Below are 14174 nucleotides of genomic sequence, written 5' to 3' on the forward strand. Positions count from 1 at the left end.
CAAAAGGGTTTTGTAATGATCAATTAGCCTTTTAAAATGATAAACTTGGATTAGCTAACACAACGTGCCATTGGAACACAGGAGTGATGGTTGCTGATAATGGGCCTCCGTACGCCTATGTAGATACTCCATTAAAAAACTTTTTTTTTTAAAGAATTAGCACCAGTCAAAAGTTTGGACACAGCTACTCATTTAAGGCTTTTTCTTTATATTTACTGTTTTCTACATTGTAGAATAATAGTGAAGACATCAACACTATGAAAAAACACACGTAGTTACCAAAAAAGTGTTAAACAATTCAAAATATATTTTATATTTGAGATTCTTCAAAGTATCCACCCTTTGCCTTGATGACAGCCTTGCACATGCTTGGCATTCTCTCAACCAGCTTCATGAGGTAGTCACCTGGAATTACATGATTCTATAATGTAGAAAATAGTCAAAATAAAGAAAAACCCTTGAATGAGTAGATGTGTCCAAACTTTTGACTGGTACTGTATATAAACTGGGTGGGTCGAGCCCTAAATGCTGATGGGCTGAAAGCCATGGTAAAGCAGACCGTATACCATGGGTACGACAAAACATTTTTACTGCTCTAATTATGATGGTAACCAGTTTATAATAGCACTGAGGAACCTTGGGGGGGTTGTGATATATGGCCAATATACCATGGCTAAGAGCTGTGTCCTAGCACTCCGCGTTGTGTCATGTATAAGAACAGCCCTTAACCGTGGCATATTTGCCACATAGCACACACACTCGGGCCTTGTTGCTTATTTATATTCCAGTCTCTGACATTGCTCGTTCTGATTTCTTAATATCTGTATTTTTTTGTATTATGCGTCTTAAATGTTTTTGTATTGCTAGGTATTACTGTACGCTTGGAGCTAGAAACAACCATTTCTCTGTACCTGCGATAACATCTGCGTACATGACCAATAAACTTTGATCTGACATTCAGATTCTACAGTTCCCCTTTGGAAATCCCTGATGTGTTGATGTTGTCTGACTAAGGTTATCTTCTGCTCAGTTGTAGATCCACAGCTCAGGCTGCCTCTCACTGCAGCACAGTAACACAGCTGAAGACAATCTACAGCCTAGTTTGAGACAAATGCAACTAGACCAATGCAAAATATATACCGACTTGCGGCAAAATTATACAGTGCATTATTAAAATGTTTAAGATACTATGACCAAATATATAATTATCTAACTGAAGTGTGATACATGTATGATATTGTGCTGAATAAAAACGTAATAATCAAGGATATATTGGACCAAACAATTATATCAAAGATCAACTACTTATTTGTTCCTGTATGTAGTGTATATGATGTTCTAGTTAGGTTTTTGATGCCACTGACTTCAGAGGAAGGTGAAATACGATGGAACTATTGTAAGACTTTTAAATGTCTCTCAAAGAGACGTTCATAAGTGTTATTTGTATAACTTTCCTCTGTAGCTATATTGTCGACATTGAAAATAACCTGAAACTAGAAAACCACCATCCCCCCCATGTGGACATTCTGGGAATTATCATCAAAAGCACTTGTATTTTCCAGTGTACAGTATCTTACACCATCACATAACGCATGTAGAACGCTCTCCCACTGATCACTGGCTATTTTGGTGAAGGGATAACTTAACTATTAGTTCAGTAAACTACCCGTCCTAGAATAGCCATAGACAGGCTGGTAACACTGCACTGTGGTGTGCATTTCACTGTGGAACACCGTCCTTCTCGATCTTTCTTAAGATCGTCGAGTTAACACAAGACACAGACAACAATACTTATAGAGAAAAGGTTCTTTATCAAGCAGTGGCAAGAGTTTCGTAAAATATAAACGGGATCATTTATATCACCATAGTGGAGAGAGTAAGGATGGATTTTTGGGGGGATATCACAACATTGACTTAACACCAATGTGAATGACTGAATAGATTAGCCTTGATGATACAATAGCTTTAACGATATATGACCATAATGACATTAGGGAATTCATTAAAATATTTAACTTGCAAAGACAGCCTTGTATATATATTATCCACATAAATAAATATACCACAAAAGAAAAATCACTGATAATTAATATCAGGGGAAAAGTGAATAGAGATTGGCATGATTCGTGATATGAAGAGTGATTTTTGTATTCCTATGCCGGACCAACATTAGACTGCACAACATTTCAATCTTAGAGAATTCCTGTATATGGTGTATTCCTGCTCATTTGAAAAGGTATGGGAATACAAACTCTGGAAAGATTCAGATAGAACAATGAGCCAGATATTTCACCGACTGTATAAATGTGAAGCATCCGCTTGGCGTTTCCAGTGAGAGGAAGCCCAGTGGCCGGCAGTGGGAGAAGATGGAACGAGATGGATTTTGGTCGAGATTCTGCTAATTTCTCATCAATGAAACATTTGATCTCAATACAGTTCTGTTCCCAAAACTTTAATCTGTTATGAACAGAGTGGACTAAGTTTCCTAGAATTTACCCTTTGCTAAAGTTTTTAAAAAATGTCACTGTTTAGAAGTGCAAAAGCGAATTGAGTTATTGCACACGCGCACTTCACAGAGTAGGTGTTACCTAGCAGAAATATGCGAATGTATGCTAGAACACGCCAAAAGGATCTCGCTAGCTTGTAACTGGCTCTGCCCACCTCCTTGCTTGTTCTGCCCATTATGACTAATTTGTTCCGATTTGAAACGACCGGCTATGGTATCTTTAGTTATAAAAATCACACATTCAGAACTTTGAGGTCGTCGCATGATGACCCTGAGTGTGTGTGACGATGTATTCAAGGGATGGATAAACCTTGACACAAGACAGTTGGTACGAAGACATGTGAATACGCAAGTTCCCAATACAAAGGCAAGTGCAAATCAGAATTTGGCTAGATTTTATCACCACTTTAGCTGTTTCTCTTTTCCTTTCCTTCTCTCCTAGTGGCAACCCAGTCATATCATGGTAATTAAAAAAGAACAAAACAATATAACAGTAAAATAGCTTAATACTTATTTAGTAAAACATAGAAGGTATGTAAAAGGTACCCTACCCCCACCCGTGTAGGAAAGAGCTGCACTTTCTAGAGAGAAACCTTGCAGCTCTCTAGTTTTACATTCAGCCGATCATGGGATCCTACGGAGAGTAGAAGAAAGCTCCATCTTATTATATACTTACGGCCATCTTGATATCCGTGGACATACTAAAATACAGGCACGGATCAGGCCAACTTTATAGTGGAAAAGGGGAGAGTTAGGTATAATCAAGTTACGGCTGGGGATGGGGTGTGCCAGGCTGGGTTGGTGTTAAGGTATTAAAGAGGTCAGGTAGGGTTAGGTTTCTGCCTGGCCCACTGACTGACATACATCAGGCAGCCCATTTCTGATCTTTTTGTCACTAATGGCTCTTTTGACCAATCACATCAGATCTTTTCCCATCAGATCTTTTTCAAAGCTGATCTGATTGGTCATAAGACCAATTAGTGAAAAAAATATCAGAATTGGGCTGCCTGTGTAAACGCAGCCTAAGGGACTCACAAAAGGTGAGCTGCAGATCTCCCACCCCTCACACACAGACTGTTGGTGTAATATATTACTCTGTGCACCTGTGTAATCAGTCTATCTCTGGTCTATCTCTGGCCATAGTGTCCGTTGAAGGTGTTGCCCCCCTGAGGTGCAATATTGATGGAGTCCAGTAGAGGGCGTAGCGCCTGGCCGAAAGGCCTGTGGGTGACAGAGAGTAGAACACCACAAATTAGAATCTGATCAACGGGGAGTAACATGATGAACTCCATACACAGCGACTTGTGCTTTGAACAAGCTGTCCTGATTTATAACACACACACACACACACACACACACACACACACACACACACACACACACACACACACACACACACAGGTCGGAAGTCTACAAGTCGGAAGTTTACATACACCTTAGCCAAATACATTTAAACTCAGTTTCACAATTCCTGACATTTAATCCTAGTAAAAATTCCCTGCCTTAAATCAGTTAGGATCACCACTTTATTTTAAGAATGTGAAATGTCAGAATAATAGTGGAGAGAATGATTTATTTCACCTTTTATTTCTTTCATCACATAACCAAGTGGGTCAGAAGTTTACACACTCAATTAGTATTTGGTATCATTGCCTTTAAATTGTTTAACTTGGGTCAAATGTTTTGGGTAGCCTTCCACAAGCTTCCCAAAATAAGTTGGGTGAATTTTGGCCCATTCCTCCGACAGAGCTGGTGTAACTGAGTCAGGTTTGTAGGCCTCCTTGCTCGCACACATTTTTTCAGTTCTGCCCACAAATTTTCTTTGGGATTGAGGTCAGGGCTTTGTGATGGCCACTCCAATACCTTGACTTTGTTGTCCTTAAGCCATTTTTCCACAACTTTGGAAGTATGCTTGGGGTAATTGTCCATTTGGAAGATCCATTTGCGACCAAGCTTTAACTTCCTGACTGATGTCTTGAGATGTTGCTTAAATATAGCCAAATAATTTTTCTTCCTCACGATGCCATCTACTTTGTGAAGTGCACCAGTCCCTCCTGCAGCAAAGAACCCCCCACAACATGATGCTGCCACCCCCGTGCTTCAGTTGGGATGCTGTTCTTCGGCTTGCAAGCCTCCCCCTTTTTCCTACAAACATAACGATGGTCATTATGGCCAAACAGTTCTATTTTTCATCAGACCAGAGGATATTTCTCCAAAAACTACGATCTTTGTCCCCATGTGCAGTTGCAAACCGTAGTCTGTCTTTTTTATGGCAGTTTTGGAGCAGTGGCTTCTTCCTTGCTGAGCAGCCTTTCAGGTTATGTCGATATAGGACTCATTTGACTGTGGATATAGATACTTTTGTACCCGTTTCCTCCAGCATCTTCACAAGGAACGCATCTCCTTCCTGAGCGGTATGACAGCTGCGTGGTCCCATGGTGTTTATACTTGCATACTATTGTTTGTACAGATGAACGTGGTACCTTCAGGCATTTGGAAATTGCTCCCAAGGATGAACCAGACTTGTGGAGGTCTACAATTTTTTTCTGAGGACTTGGCTGATTTCTTTTGATTTTCCAGTTGTGTCAAGCAAAGAGGCACTAAGTTTGAAGGTAGCCCTTGAAATACATCCACAGGTATTACTCCAATTGACTCAAATTATGTCAATTAGCCTATCAGAAGCTAAAGCCATGACACCATTTTCTGGAATTTTCCAAGCTGTTTAAAGGCACAGTCAACTTAGTGTATGCAAACTTCTGACCCACTGGAATTGTGATACAGTGAATTATAAGTAAAATAATCTTGTCTGTAAACAATTGTTGGGAAAATTACTTGTGTCATGCACGAAGTAGATGTCCTTACCGACTTGCCAAAACTATAGTTTAACAAGAAATATGTGGAGTGGTTGAAAAACGAGTTTTAATGACTCCAACCTAAGTGTATGTAAACTTCCGACTTCAACTGTGTGTGTGTATATATTTATAGTGTCTACACTCTACATGTGAACAGAGACTTGTCCTCCTTCCATATTTTTATCTTTATTTAGACAGTATTGAAAATAGATTTAGGGTTACAGGTCGAGGAGAGACAGCATGAAAGTGTCAGTGGTGGAATTACATTTACATTTAAGTCATTTAGCAGACGCTCTTATCCAGAGCGACTTATCTTACCCATGTCACTCATGAACAATATGAGCTCGACTATCGCTGTGCCATGCTCCCGCACTACACTAAATGTCTGACAACAGATTATTGTTGCTATAGACAGGGGAGGGGAGAGAGGTGTAACTCACGTGGAGAGTACTTCAGCCGGCAGGTCTGTGATGTGGCAGGGGATCTTGCTGCCAGTGAGGAACTGGGCCACTTCGTTACTGAACGTGTTACAGTTCCACTCAAACAGATGGTATTGGTTCCCCCTACAGATAAAGAAGATGTAAGGCAAAGATAGGAACAGAGTAAAGGGAGAAAGAGAGGGAGAGAGACTGCACATCGCCATTACGTGTGGAGTTGAGATCCACAAGGTTGAGATCAACCAGGTACCACAGCCTCACCTGTACGTGGACTCTCCCAGTGAAGACAGGTACTCCATAAAGATCTCCTCAGTCACCTCTGTGGTGCCCAGGTCTATTATGGAGTTGGGTTGTCCCAGGGACGTTCCGCCCTAAAAACACACAACAAATACAAACAGCTTGTAAGGGGAAAGGGGATGCCTAGTCAGTTGTACACCCAACCCCTCTGAATCATAGAGGTGCGGAGGGGTGCCTTAAATTGACCAGGGAGCAGGTGTTTTTGGGGGTTTAACTGCCTTGCAGAACGGCACATTTTTCCACCTTGCAGGCTTGGTAATTCAAACCAGCAACCTGTTGGTTACTGGCCCAACACTCTTAAGCGCTAGGCTACCTGCCACCTGCTTGCTCAGTTGTCCTCCAATAGCCCATATGCAGCCCCAGGATTCGTTTTGTATCACAACTAACAAGATCTATGCTTGGGGTAACTAACTTAGACTTATGTACACCAATAAGAAAGAGATTTACAGGTCTAGTTTATGTTAGGAAGGAATAGAATAAAACGTTGTCTTACAGGTGGGCAGTTTGTGATGCCATCTCCCCCATAAAAAAACTCCTCTCCATGTACAACTATAGCAGTGTGCCTAAGTGAGAGGAAAAAGGCTACAGTTTATTTCACATAAAGACAGATTCCCAATTAACAGACTTAAAAACACTGGGGGAATATAATATAAATATTTAAAGGTGTACATAACTTGACCTTTGTCCTCACTAAAATAAGGATTTCAATCATTCAAAAAAAATACATAATTTACTCACCATATTCCATCAAGCTGTTTACCTGTGAATAGAACAGAATAGTTGATAACGTTATACATTAAGTTTACATTTTGTAGCGAACTTCGGGTACATAAGATACAGAAATTGATTCTAAATTCAGCGCATAGGCCTAAAATGCATCCTCGGCCTCTGCTCATCAATCCAAACTCTACATCCGCGGGTAAAACAATTTATATTCCAAGCAAAACTAGTTAGCTAACTAACGCGTTAGCAACTTACCTAGCATGAGGGGGCTCAGCTGGCGAGCCATTCCTTTAGATATGTCGTAAACATACAGTTTCACAGCGTACGAGGTGTTATTTGGATCCATAATTCAGCTTGATGGTGTAAAATTAGGTTGAGTGCTGTGTTGTCTTCAATGTGTACGAACTAGCTAGCTAGTGTTATCTAGCTAGCTATCCGACTAGCTAACGTAGTGTTATCTAACGTAACTAGCTAAGTTACTATAGTTCGTTCTGGTTCCGCAAATAGAAAAACAAAAAAATAGTCCGAAATGCCTTATGTTGGGAAAAATAAAAAGGCATATAGTAGCTAAGCTTAATTACAACGAATATCTATCTAATAATTGAGGCAAATTCACGACCGTACGAAGCTCTTAGCTAACATGCTAGTCAGCTGTTGCTGTGTCACTGTGACTCAAAACAAAATAGATCTGTCAAAATTTCCCATACATACATATGGCTTAAAAAACAGCCAATGAATGGATAGAGTGAGACTGGGACACCTGTGTGAAGCTAGCAACAATAAGAATTGGCCACAATAGTGGAATGTGGGGTTCGCGTTCAAAATAAAAGTTACCCATTGCAATATGCAAATAGATACAAATAGTGGAATAATGCCATATTTGGACTAGATCATCCTAAACAAGTTTGGAATATTGATATATAAATTCAACAAAAGACAATAAGTTGTTAATTTGACGCCAAAAAGTTTTTTTTAAGTGTTTCAGCATATTGTGTGCTTGATTTGATTTGCTAGTGCTTATTATAAGTATGCCCCCAATGCAATACGGAAGTCAAATTACATCCACAGTCTTTTTTTGAATGTATATAAAAACATTACAACCTTGTTTGGCACCTAGTCCAAATAGGTATTATTCCACTATTTGTATTCATTTGCATGTTTCAATGGGGGAATCTTATTTTGAAGGGAAACTGCAAATTCCACAATCCGTATTGTGGCTAGCTTCAAATAGTTGACCGTGACGACCTACATCGTCAAAGCGTCTGATAAAATATTATGAAATGGACGCAAGAATCCGTAATAAAATTAAGAAATCTTGTGTTTATGCAAGTGAGTTTTACGATTGATATGACATATTTTGACGATATTTGTTTCATAAATCGTCTCTACCTCAATCGCACAGTAGATGGCGCAATTCACATTTGGCTTTACATGAACCCACCAACATTTTCACCATAGAAAAAGTAATGCGCGTTCAGGTCGCAACTGATGACGTAATTAAACTATGTGACACGACTATGGTCTGATATCAACGCCTGCATCAAGACAAAACAAGGCTTGTAGCTAACTATTTCCACCGAAACCACTTTTGTAACAGCATTACATTCGGCCATAAGGTATGCTTTCATTCGGCTGTATTCTTATTTATGCTGATACGTGGATGCTAAGATAACCATATACCGTTTAGAAACTCTGTGATTATATTATATTCAAAAAGTTGTCTGCCGCCTTATTCCCCGACGCTCCCCCAAATGTTCTGTCTAAACGCAAATGCAGGTGTTGGATACAGTTTTGGAAACATTTGGAAGTTAACTTGAATATAAGTGGGGGAAAAAATTATAAATACAAAAGACTTACCGCATGTAGTTTTGGAAAGTTGCACACGGCTGTATTTTTAAGAAACACCGGAAATGTGGAACGTATTGGTGTAATGGAGATATTGTAGCTGAGGCAGTGTGTGAAAAACAGCCGGGTGCAACTTTGCTAAACAGTAAAATTGTGTTTTGTATTTTAAATATTATTTCTCGCATATATAAAAGTTACATTCCAAAGGTTTACAAAACCTTATCGCAAGAGGGGTATTTGCGTTTAGAGTGTCGGGATTGTGGTTCACATGGGGAGGGAGAGTAGCTGTGGTCCATACTATCAGCTAAGAACCCAAAAGGGGGGGAACTGTAAAGTGGGTATACCCCCCTTGAGTTCTCAAGAACTAACTAGCCACTTACCCAAAAGGTGACTGGAGTACCACATTAAATTGACCCCGACATCATCTGGTATTACCTGATCAGAGTTGTATAACCACAGTTCTCTCACACACTGCGTGTGTGTGCACGTATGTGTTTGTTTCCTTGTTATTTTCAGGGCAAGACTAGTACGTGCCCCAATGGCACAGTGGAACGACTACCACCATGAGGATGAAGATGTGGATGGAGAGGAAAGGGATGAGTCTGAAGGTAAGACCAACATTGGTGATTGAATGGATCAATACTGAATAGAATGGGGGTTAGCATATGTAATGTAATCCCTCTCCACAGTGGACTATAAGAGCACAGGCCGTGACAGCCTGGTGTTTCTGGTGGATGCTTCCAAGGAGATGTTCATCAAGGGGGAGGATGAAGAGCCCTCGCCATTTGACATGACCATGCAGGTAATATTTCTCTCTCGCTGTCTCTAATTCCCTCTCTGCTTTCCCTTACCCTTTCCTGTCCTTTCTTCACCCCCTCCCCTGCCTCTCTCTTTCTCTCCTTATCCCAGACATGATCAAAATGACTGAACTCTTAGCACCATGAAAAGTGACATTACTGATGGCCCTTTCCCACTCCTCTCTATATCTCTGTGGTCCTAGTTAGCCCTCTGACAGTGTTTTATTGTGCTACTCTCCCTCCCTAGTGTGTCCGCAGTGTCTACACCAGTAAAATAATCAGCAGTGACAAGGACCTGGTGGCTCTAGTGTTCTATGGGACGGAACAGAGCAAGAACCCCAGGAACAGTTTCAAGCATGTCTATATCTACCATGACCTGGACTCACCTGGTATGTCCCCCTGGCCTGCAGTTTCAGTGTGTGCTCTGAAAGAGTCTTGGATTCTTCTGGAACCCATTTGAACATTTGTTATTATTCTCTCTGTGTATCTCCAATCTACTTATCTTTACTCTTCCTCCTCACCTATCTCTCTGTCTATCCTTTTCTTTTATCTCCTCCCATCTCTCTCTCCTCTAGGTGCCCGTCGGGTGCAGGACGTGGACGGGCTGCGTGGGGAGAAGGGTGCCCAGGTGGCAGGAGAGACCATGGGCAGTGGGAATACCAACCTGGGTGAGGCGCTGTGGTGCTGCTCCAACCTCTACAGTGACATCAAGCTTCGGCTCTCCCACAAACGCCTCATGATCTTCACCTGCCGAGACACACCACATGGGGGAGACAGCGAGCGCGACCGCCAGGCCCGCACCAAGGCTAGCGACCTCAAAGAGACCGGTGGGTCTGGAGAAAGGGGGAAGGCAGTTGTCAAAGAGAGAGAACATACATAGTTGTATCTCTATGGCAGTTGGCCTCCTTGATGTAACAGGGTTGAAGGGGTTTGAAAGGGGCCGGAAATACATCTTGTTCTTGCAAATGTTTAGTTTATCACAAACAATGTTGGATCAGTGAACTCTCTCTCTCTCTCTCTCTGTCACTCACAGGTGTGGTGATAGACCTGATGCATCTGATGAAGACAGGTGGGTTCGACGTCTCGCTCTTCTTCTGCGACGTGGTGAGCCCCCCCGAGGACGAGGCTGAGCTGGGCCTGCAGATGGAGCCTTGTGGGAAATTGGAGGACCTCAAGAAGAGGGTCAGAGCCAAGGAGATGAAGAAGAGATCGGTCGCAAGGTACAGAGTTTCCCTCATCATTGTTTAGGCGTGGCACTGTGTTTTTATAGGACATGTTTAGATGTTACAAATGTTTAATAAAACTGAACAGGGCCCTGGTTGCTGATGGCTCCTCTCTTGTCCTCTGTGTCTCAGGTTGAATCTGTGTCTGGGGGAAGGGATGAACGTGGCAGTGGGTGTGTACATCACGGCCCTACAGGCCAGGAAGCCTAACGCCATCAAGCTCTACAGAGACAACAACGAGCCCGTCCGCACCAAGACACGCCTCTACCACACACAGACGGGCAGTCTGCTGCTCCCCAGCGACACCAAGAGAGTTCAGGTAACTAAGTGGGAATCTCAAATCAAACCAAAGAAATATATATTTAAAGTGTATCAAAGAAAGTATGGGCCTCCCGAGTGGCGCAGTGGCTCTGTCGCAGCCGGCACCGCTACCGGGACACCCATGGCTTCTGGGTTAAGCGTGCATTGTGTCAAGAAGCAGTGCGGCTTGGCTGGGTTGTTTCGGAGGATGCACGGCTCTCGACCTTTGCCTCTCCCGAGTCCGTACGGGAGTTGCAGCGATGGGATGGGACTGTAACTACCAATTTGGATATCACAAAAAAGGGGTATAAAAAAATTTATGATTTCATATTTCTCATTCTGTCCGGTTACTTTCGGTCTAGATGTGATGTGTGTTGTCTGTATAGGTGTATGCAGGCAGGCAGATAGTGATGGAGAAAGACGAGGTGGATGTGATAAAGAAGTTTTCTGACCCGGGTCTGGAGCTGATTGGGTTCAAGCCCATGGAGCGTCTCAAACTGCACCACCACCTCAGATCTGCTGTCTTCATCTACCCAGAGGAGGAACTGGTCACAGGTGTGTGTGAACCAACCTGTCACTATGATGGGAAGAGAAACGGTGACCAGTCAAAAAGTAATCTAGGAAACGTCAGCCCACGTTCGTCCTCCAAGTTCCATTTTCAGTTCCAACTTTAACCCCTTTCTCACCATGTCCTGTTTTTCCATCCCAGGGAGTGCCTGTGTGTTCACAGCGTTGCTGCGCAGGTGTAGTGTGAGGAACGTGTTCGCTCTGTGTAAATATACACGGATTCGTAACTCTCCCCCGCGCTTCTTAGCGCTGGTGCCCCAAAGAGAGGAGGTGGATGATGGCCAGGCCCAGATTGCGGCTCCAGGTACAGTCATTGGGTCCCACTGCAACCGTGGTCTTGCACAAATGCCACACAATTAAAATACTTTTATACGTTCAGACTAATTGTAGTGACGTGTGTGTGTGTGTGTGTGTTTGTCTCAGGCTTCCATGGCATCTTCCTGCCCTACGCGGATGACATCCGTACCCTGGACACTCCTCAGCTCCCCACAGCCTCCGAGCCTCAGGTGGACAAGATGAAGGAGATAGTACACAAGCTGCGCTTCAAATACAGGTACGGCCCTTTTATTACAGTGGACACTAAACATTATTATTTCATACCAGGATTCACATTTTGAAAAGAGTTAAAGCATAAAACATAACAGTGAAAGCATAGCAGAAAACAAGGGGAACACTATTGTAAACGTCCTAGAATATGACCTGAATGAGTCTTGAGATTCCTGTGTTGTCTGTGTTGCTCTTCCTGTGTGCCAGGAGTGATGCGTTTGAGAACCCAGTCCTCCAGCAGCACTACAGGAACCTGGAAGCCTTGGCTTTAGATCTCATGGCCCCGGAGCACATAGAGGATCACACCAGTAAGATGAATACACACACCATATGCTTCTGATTGGCCCACATGCTTCTTTTTTAGCAGTGCTCAAGCTCGCTTTTTCTCATCCATTCTTTCTGTTCAATCTCTCCTTATCTTTCTCTCTCTCCCTCTCAGTGCCCAATGTGAATATGATGGACCAGCGTCTTGGTTCCCTGGCTCAGGAGTTCAGAGATCTGGTGTACCCTGCTGACTACAACCCAGAGGGCAAGACTGGACCCAAACGCAAACCAGGTGAGTTCTGTATGATCTATAATGTGGTGTATGGTTTACTTGCTTTGTGTCCTGTAGGGGAGATTTGGGTCCGGCCCATGGGGTAAGAAAGAACAGGGTAGTAGCTGGCAGTCTCACTGTTGAAATACTAGTTGTTGTAACATCCTGGCCCTGTGTGTGTTCAGCTGAGGCGGCAGGCGGCGCAGAAAAGAAGCCCAAGTTGGAGATGTCTGAGGACGAGCTGAGGGGTCACGTACAGAAAGGCACCCTGGGTAAGCTGACGGTGCCCGTGCTGAAGGACGCCTGTAAGCAGTTTGGGGTGAAGGTCACAGGGACCAAGAAACAGGAGCTAATAGACGCCCTGACTGCACAGCTCACCAAATGAGGCGTAGATGTCAAAATATGTTGACATCTATGCTGTCTATTCTGGTCAGAGGCACTAGATCGCAGGGTTATTGGTCTATCTTTGGGCTTCCATTTCAAGGTTTCTAGTCTGAGATGTCACTGTACTTCAAATGGAAAGTTTCTCATTTGTGTTGCTAGAATAATATTTGTTTCTTTACATGTTTTAAACTTTAATAAAAAATGAAAAGGAACAATTTATATAATTGTCTGTAATTGCTTCAAATTTGACTTGTCTGCAGTTTTTGAACATAAAAGTAACTGCCTAAATAAAGGAAACATCAACATAGTGTCTTAATAGGGCGTTGGGCCATCACGAGCTGCCAGAACAGCTTCAATGCACCTTGGAATAGATTGTACAAGTGTCTGGAACACTTTTGGGGGGATGTGACTCCATGACAAATTCTATAAATTGGTGTTTTGTTGATGGTGGTAAACGCTGTCTCAGACCCCTCTTTCAAAGTCACTAGCTAGGTTTCCATCCAATTGGCAACAGATTTTCATGTGAATATTCCAAAATCTGCATAAAAACGATGTGCATTTTCCATGAAATTGACTTGTTGCAGATAAAAGCCTGTGCGTGATGAGTTAAAGTCCCATGTACTGAATACATTTTTTTTTTTAAGAACTATACTGAACAAAAAATAAAAACGCAACAATTAACAATTTTACTGAGTTACAGTTCATATAATGAAGTCAATAAAATTCATTAGTAAATAAATTCATTAGGCACTAATCTATGGATTTCACATGACTGGGCAGGGGCACAGCCATGGGTGGGCCTGGGCCAGCCAATCAGAATTAGTTTTTCCCCACAAAAGGGCTTTATTACAGACCAGAAATACTCTGTTTCATCAGCTGTCTAGGTGGGCTGGTCTAAAACGATCCCGCAGGTGAAGAAGCCGGATGTGGAGGTCCTGGGCTGGTGTGGTTACATGTGGTCTGTGGTTGTGAGGCCGGTTGGACTTACTGCCAAATTCTCTAAAATGATGTTGGAGGCGGCTTATGGTAGAGAAATTAACATTAAATTCTATGGAAACAGCTCTGGTGGACATTCCTACATGCCAGAGCATGCCAGTTGCATGCTCCCTTAAGTTGAGACATCTGTGGCATTGTGTTGTGTGATAAAACTGCACATTTTAGT

The 14174-nt window shown here is 42.5% G+C and overlaps 2 protein-coding genes across 3 annotated transcripts; one reads left to right on the forward strand and one right to left on the reverse strand.

Moving 5' to 3' along the window:
- Positions 1-1791: 1791 nt before the first annotated feature.
- Positions 1792-7533, reverse strand: LOC115153577 (desumoylating isopeptidase 1). 2 transcript variants are annotated; one of them, XM_029699172.1, is made up of 7 exons: positions 7071-7533; positions 6831-6852; positions 6586-6655; positions 6057-6166; positions 5799-5921; positions 3610-3727; positions 1792-3140 (listed from the first exon to the last, which is right to left on the reverse strand). In XM_029699172.1, the coding sequence occupies exons 1-6, from the start codon at positions 7159-7161 to the stop codon at positions 3634-3636; spliced, it is 510 nt and encodes a 169-aa protein (XP_029555032.1). In that variant the 5' UTR covers positions 7162-7533; the 3' UTR covers positions 1792-3140; positions 3610-3633. The 2 variants fall into 2 exon arrangements, with proteins under 2 accessions (XP_029555032.1, XP_029555031.1); XM_029699171.1 differs by having other exon boundaries at positions 1792-3727; positions 7071-7532.
- Positions 7534-8283: 750 nt separating this feature from the next.
- xrcc6 (X-ray repair complementing defective repair in Chinese hamster cells 6) lies at positions 8284-13236 on the forward strand. Its single transcript, XM_029699173.1, has 13 exons — positions 8284-8431; positions 9177-9268; positions 9350-9462; positions 9705-9846; positions 10033-10284; positions 10491-10677; positions 10813-10999; positions 11367-11535; positions 11690-11851; positions 11971-12100; positions 12301-12401; positions 12533-12649; positions 12814-13236. The coding sequence occupies exons 2-13, from the start codon at positions 9199-9201 to the stop codon at positions 13011-13013; spliced, it is 1830 nt and encodes a 609-aa protein (XP_029555033.1). The 5' UTR covers positions 8284-8431; positions 9177-9198; the 3' UTR covers positions 13014-13236.
- The last annotated feature ends 938 nt before the right edge of the window (positions 13237-14174 follow it).

Source organism: Salmo trutta, chromosome 18 (genome assembly GCF_901001165.1).
Source record: "Salmo trutta chromosome 18, fSalTru1.1, whole genome shotgun sequence".
Taxonomy (NCBI): Eukaryota; Metazoa; Chordata; class Actinopteri; order Salmoniformes; family Salmonidae; genus Salmo; species Salmo trutta.

What these genes read in the sequence shown, in the direction of transcription:
- LOC115153577 (XM_029699172.1), bottom strand. Translation starts at nt 7,161, where the DNA reads ATGGATCCAAATAACACCTCGTACGCTGTGAAACTGTATGTTTACGAC. An exon ending in AAACAGCTTGATGGAATATG is followed by an intron (nt 6,656 to 6,830) that starts GTGAGTAAATTA and finishes CCTCTCACTTAG; the next exon opens with GCACACTGCTATAGTTGTAC. An exon ending in CTGGGAGAGTCCACGTACAG is followed by an intron (nt 5,922 to 6,056) that starts GTGAGGCTGTGG and finishes CTTTATCTGTAG; the next exon opens with GGGGAACCAATACCATCTGT.
- xrcc6 (XM_029699173.1), top strand. Translation starts at nt 9,199, where the DNA reads ATGGCACAGTGGAACGACTACCACCATGAGGATGAAGATGTGGATGGA. An exon ending in CCATGACCTGGACTCACCTG is followed by an intron (nt 9,847 to 10,032) that starts GTATGTCCCCCT and finishes TCTCTCCTCTAG; the next exon opens with GTGCCCGTCGGGTGCAGGAC. An exon ending in GGCCCAGATTGCGGCTCCAG is followed by an intron (nt 11,852 to 11,970) that starts GTACAGTCATTG and finishes TGTTTGTCTCAG; the next exon opens with GCTTCCATGGCATCTTCCTG.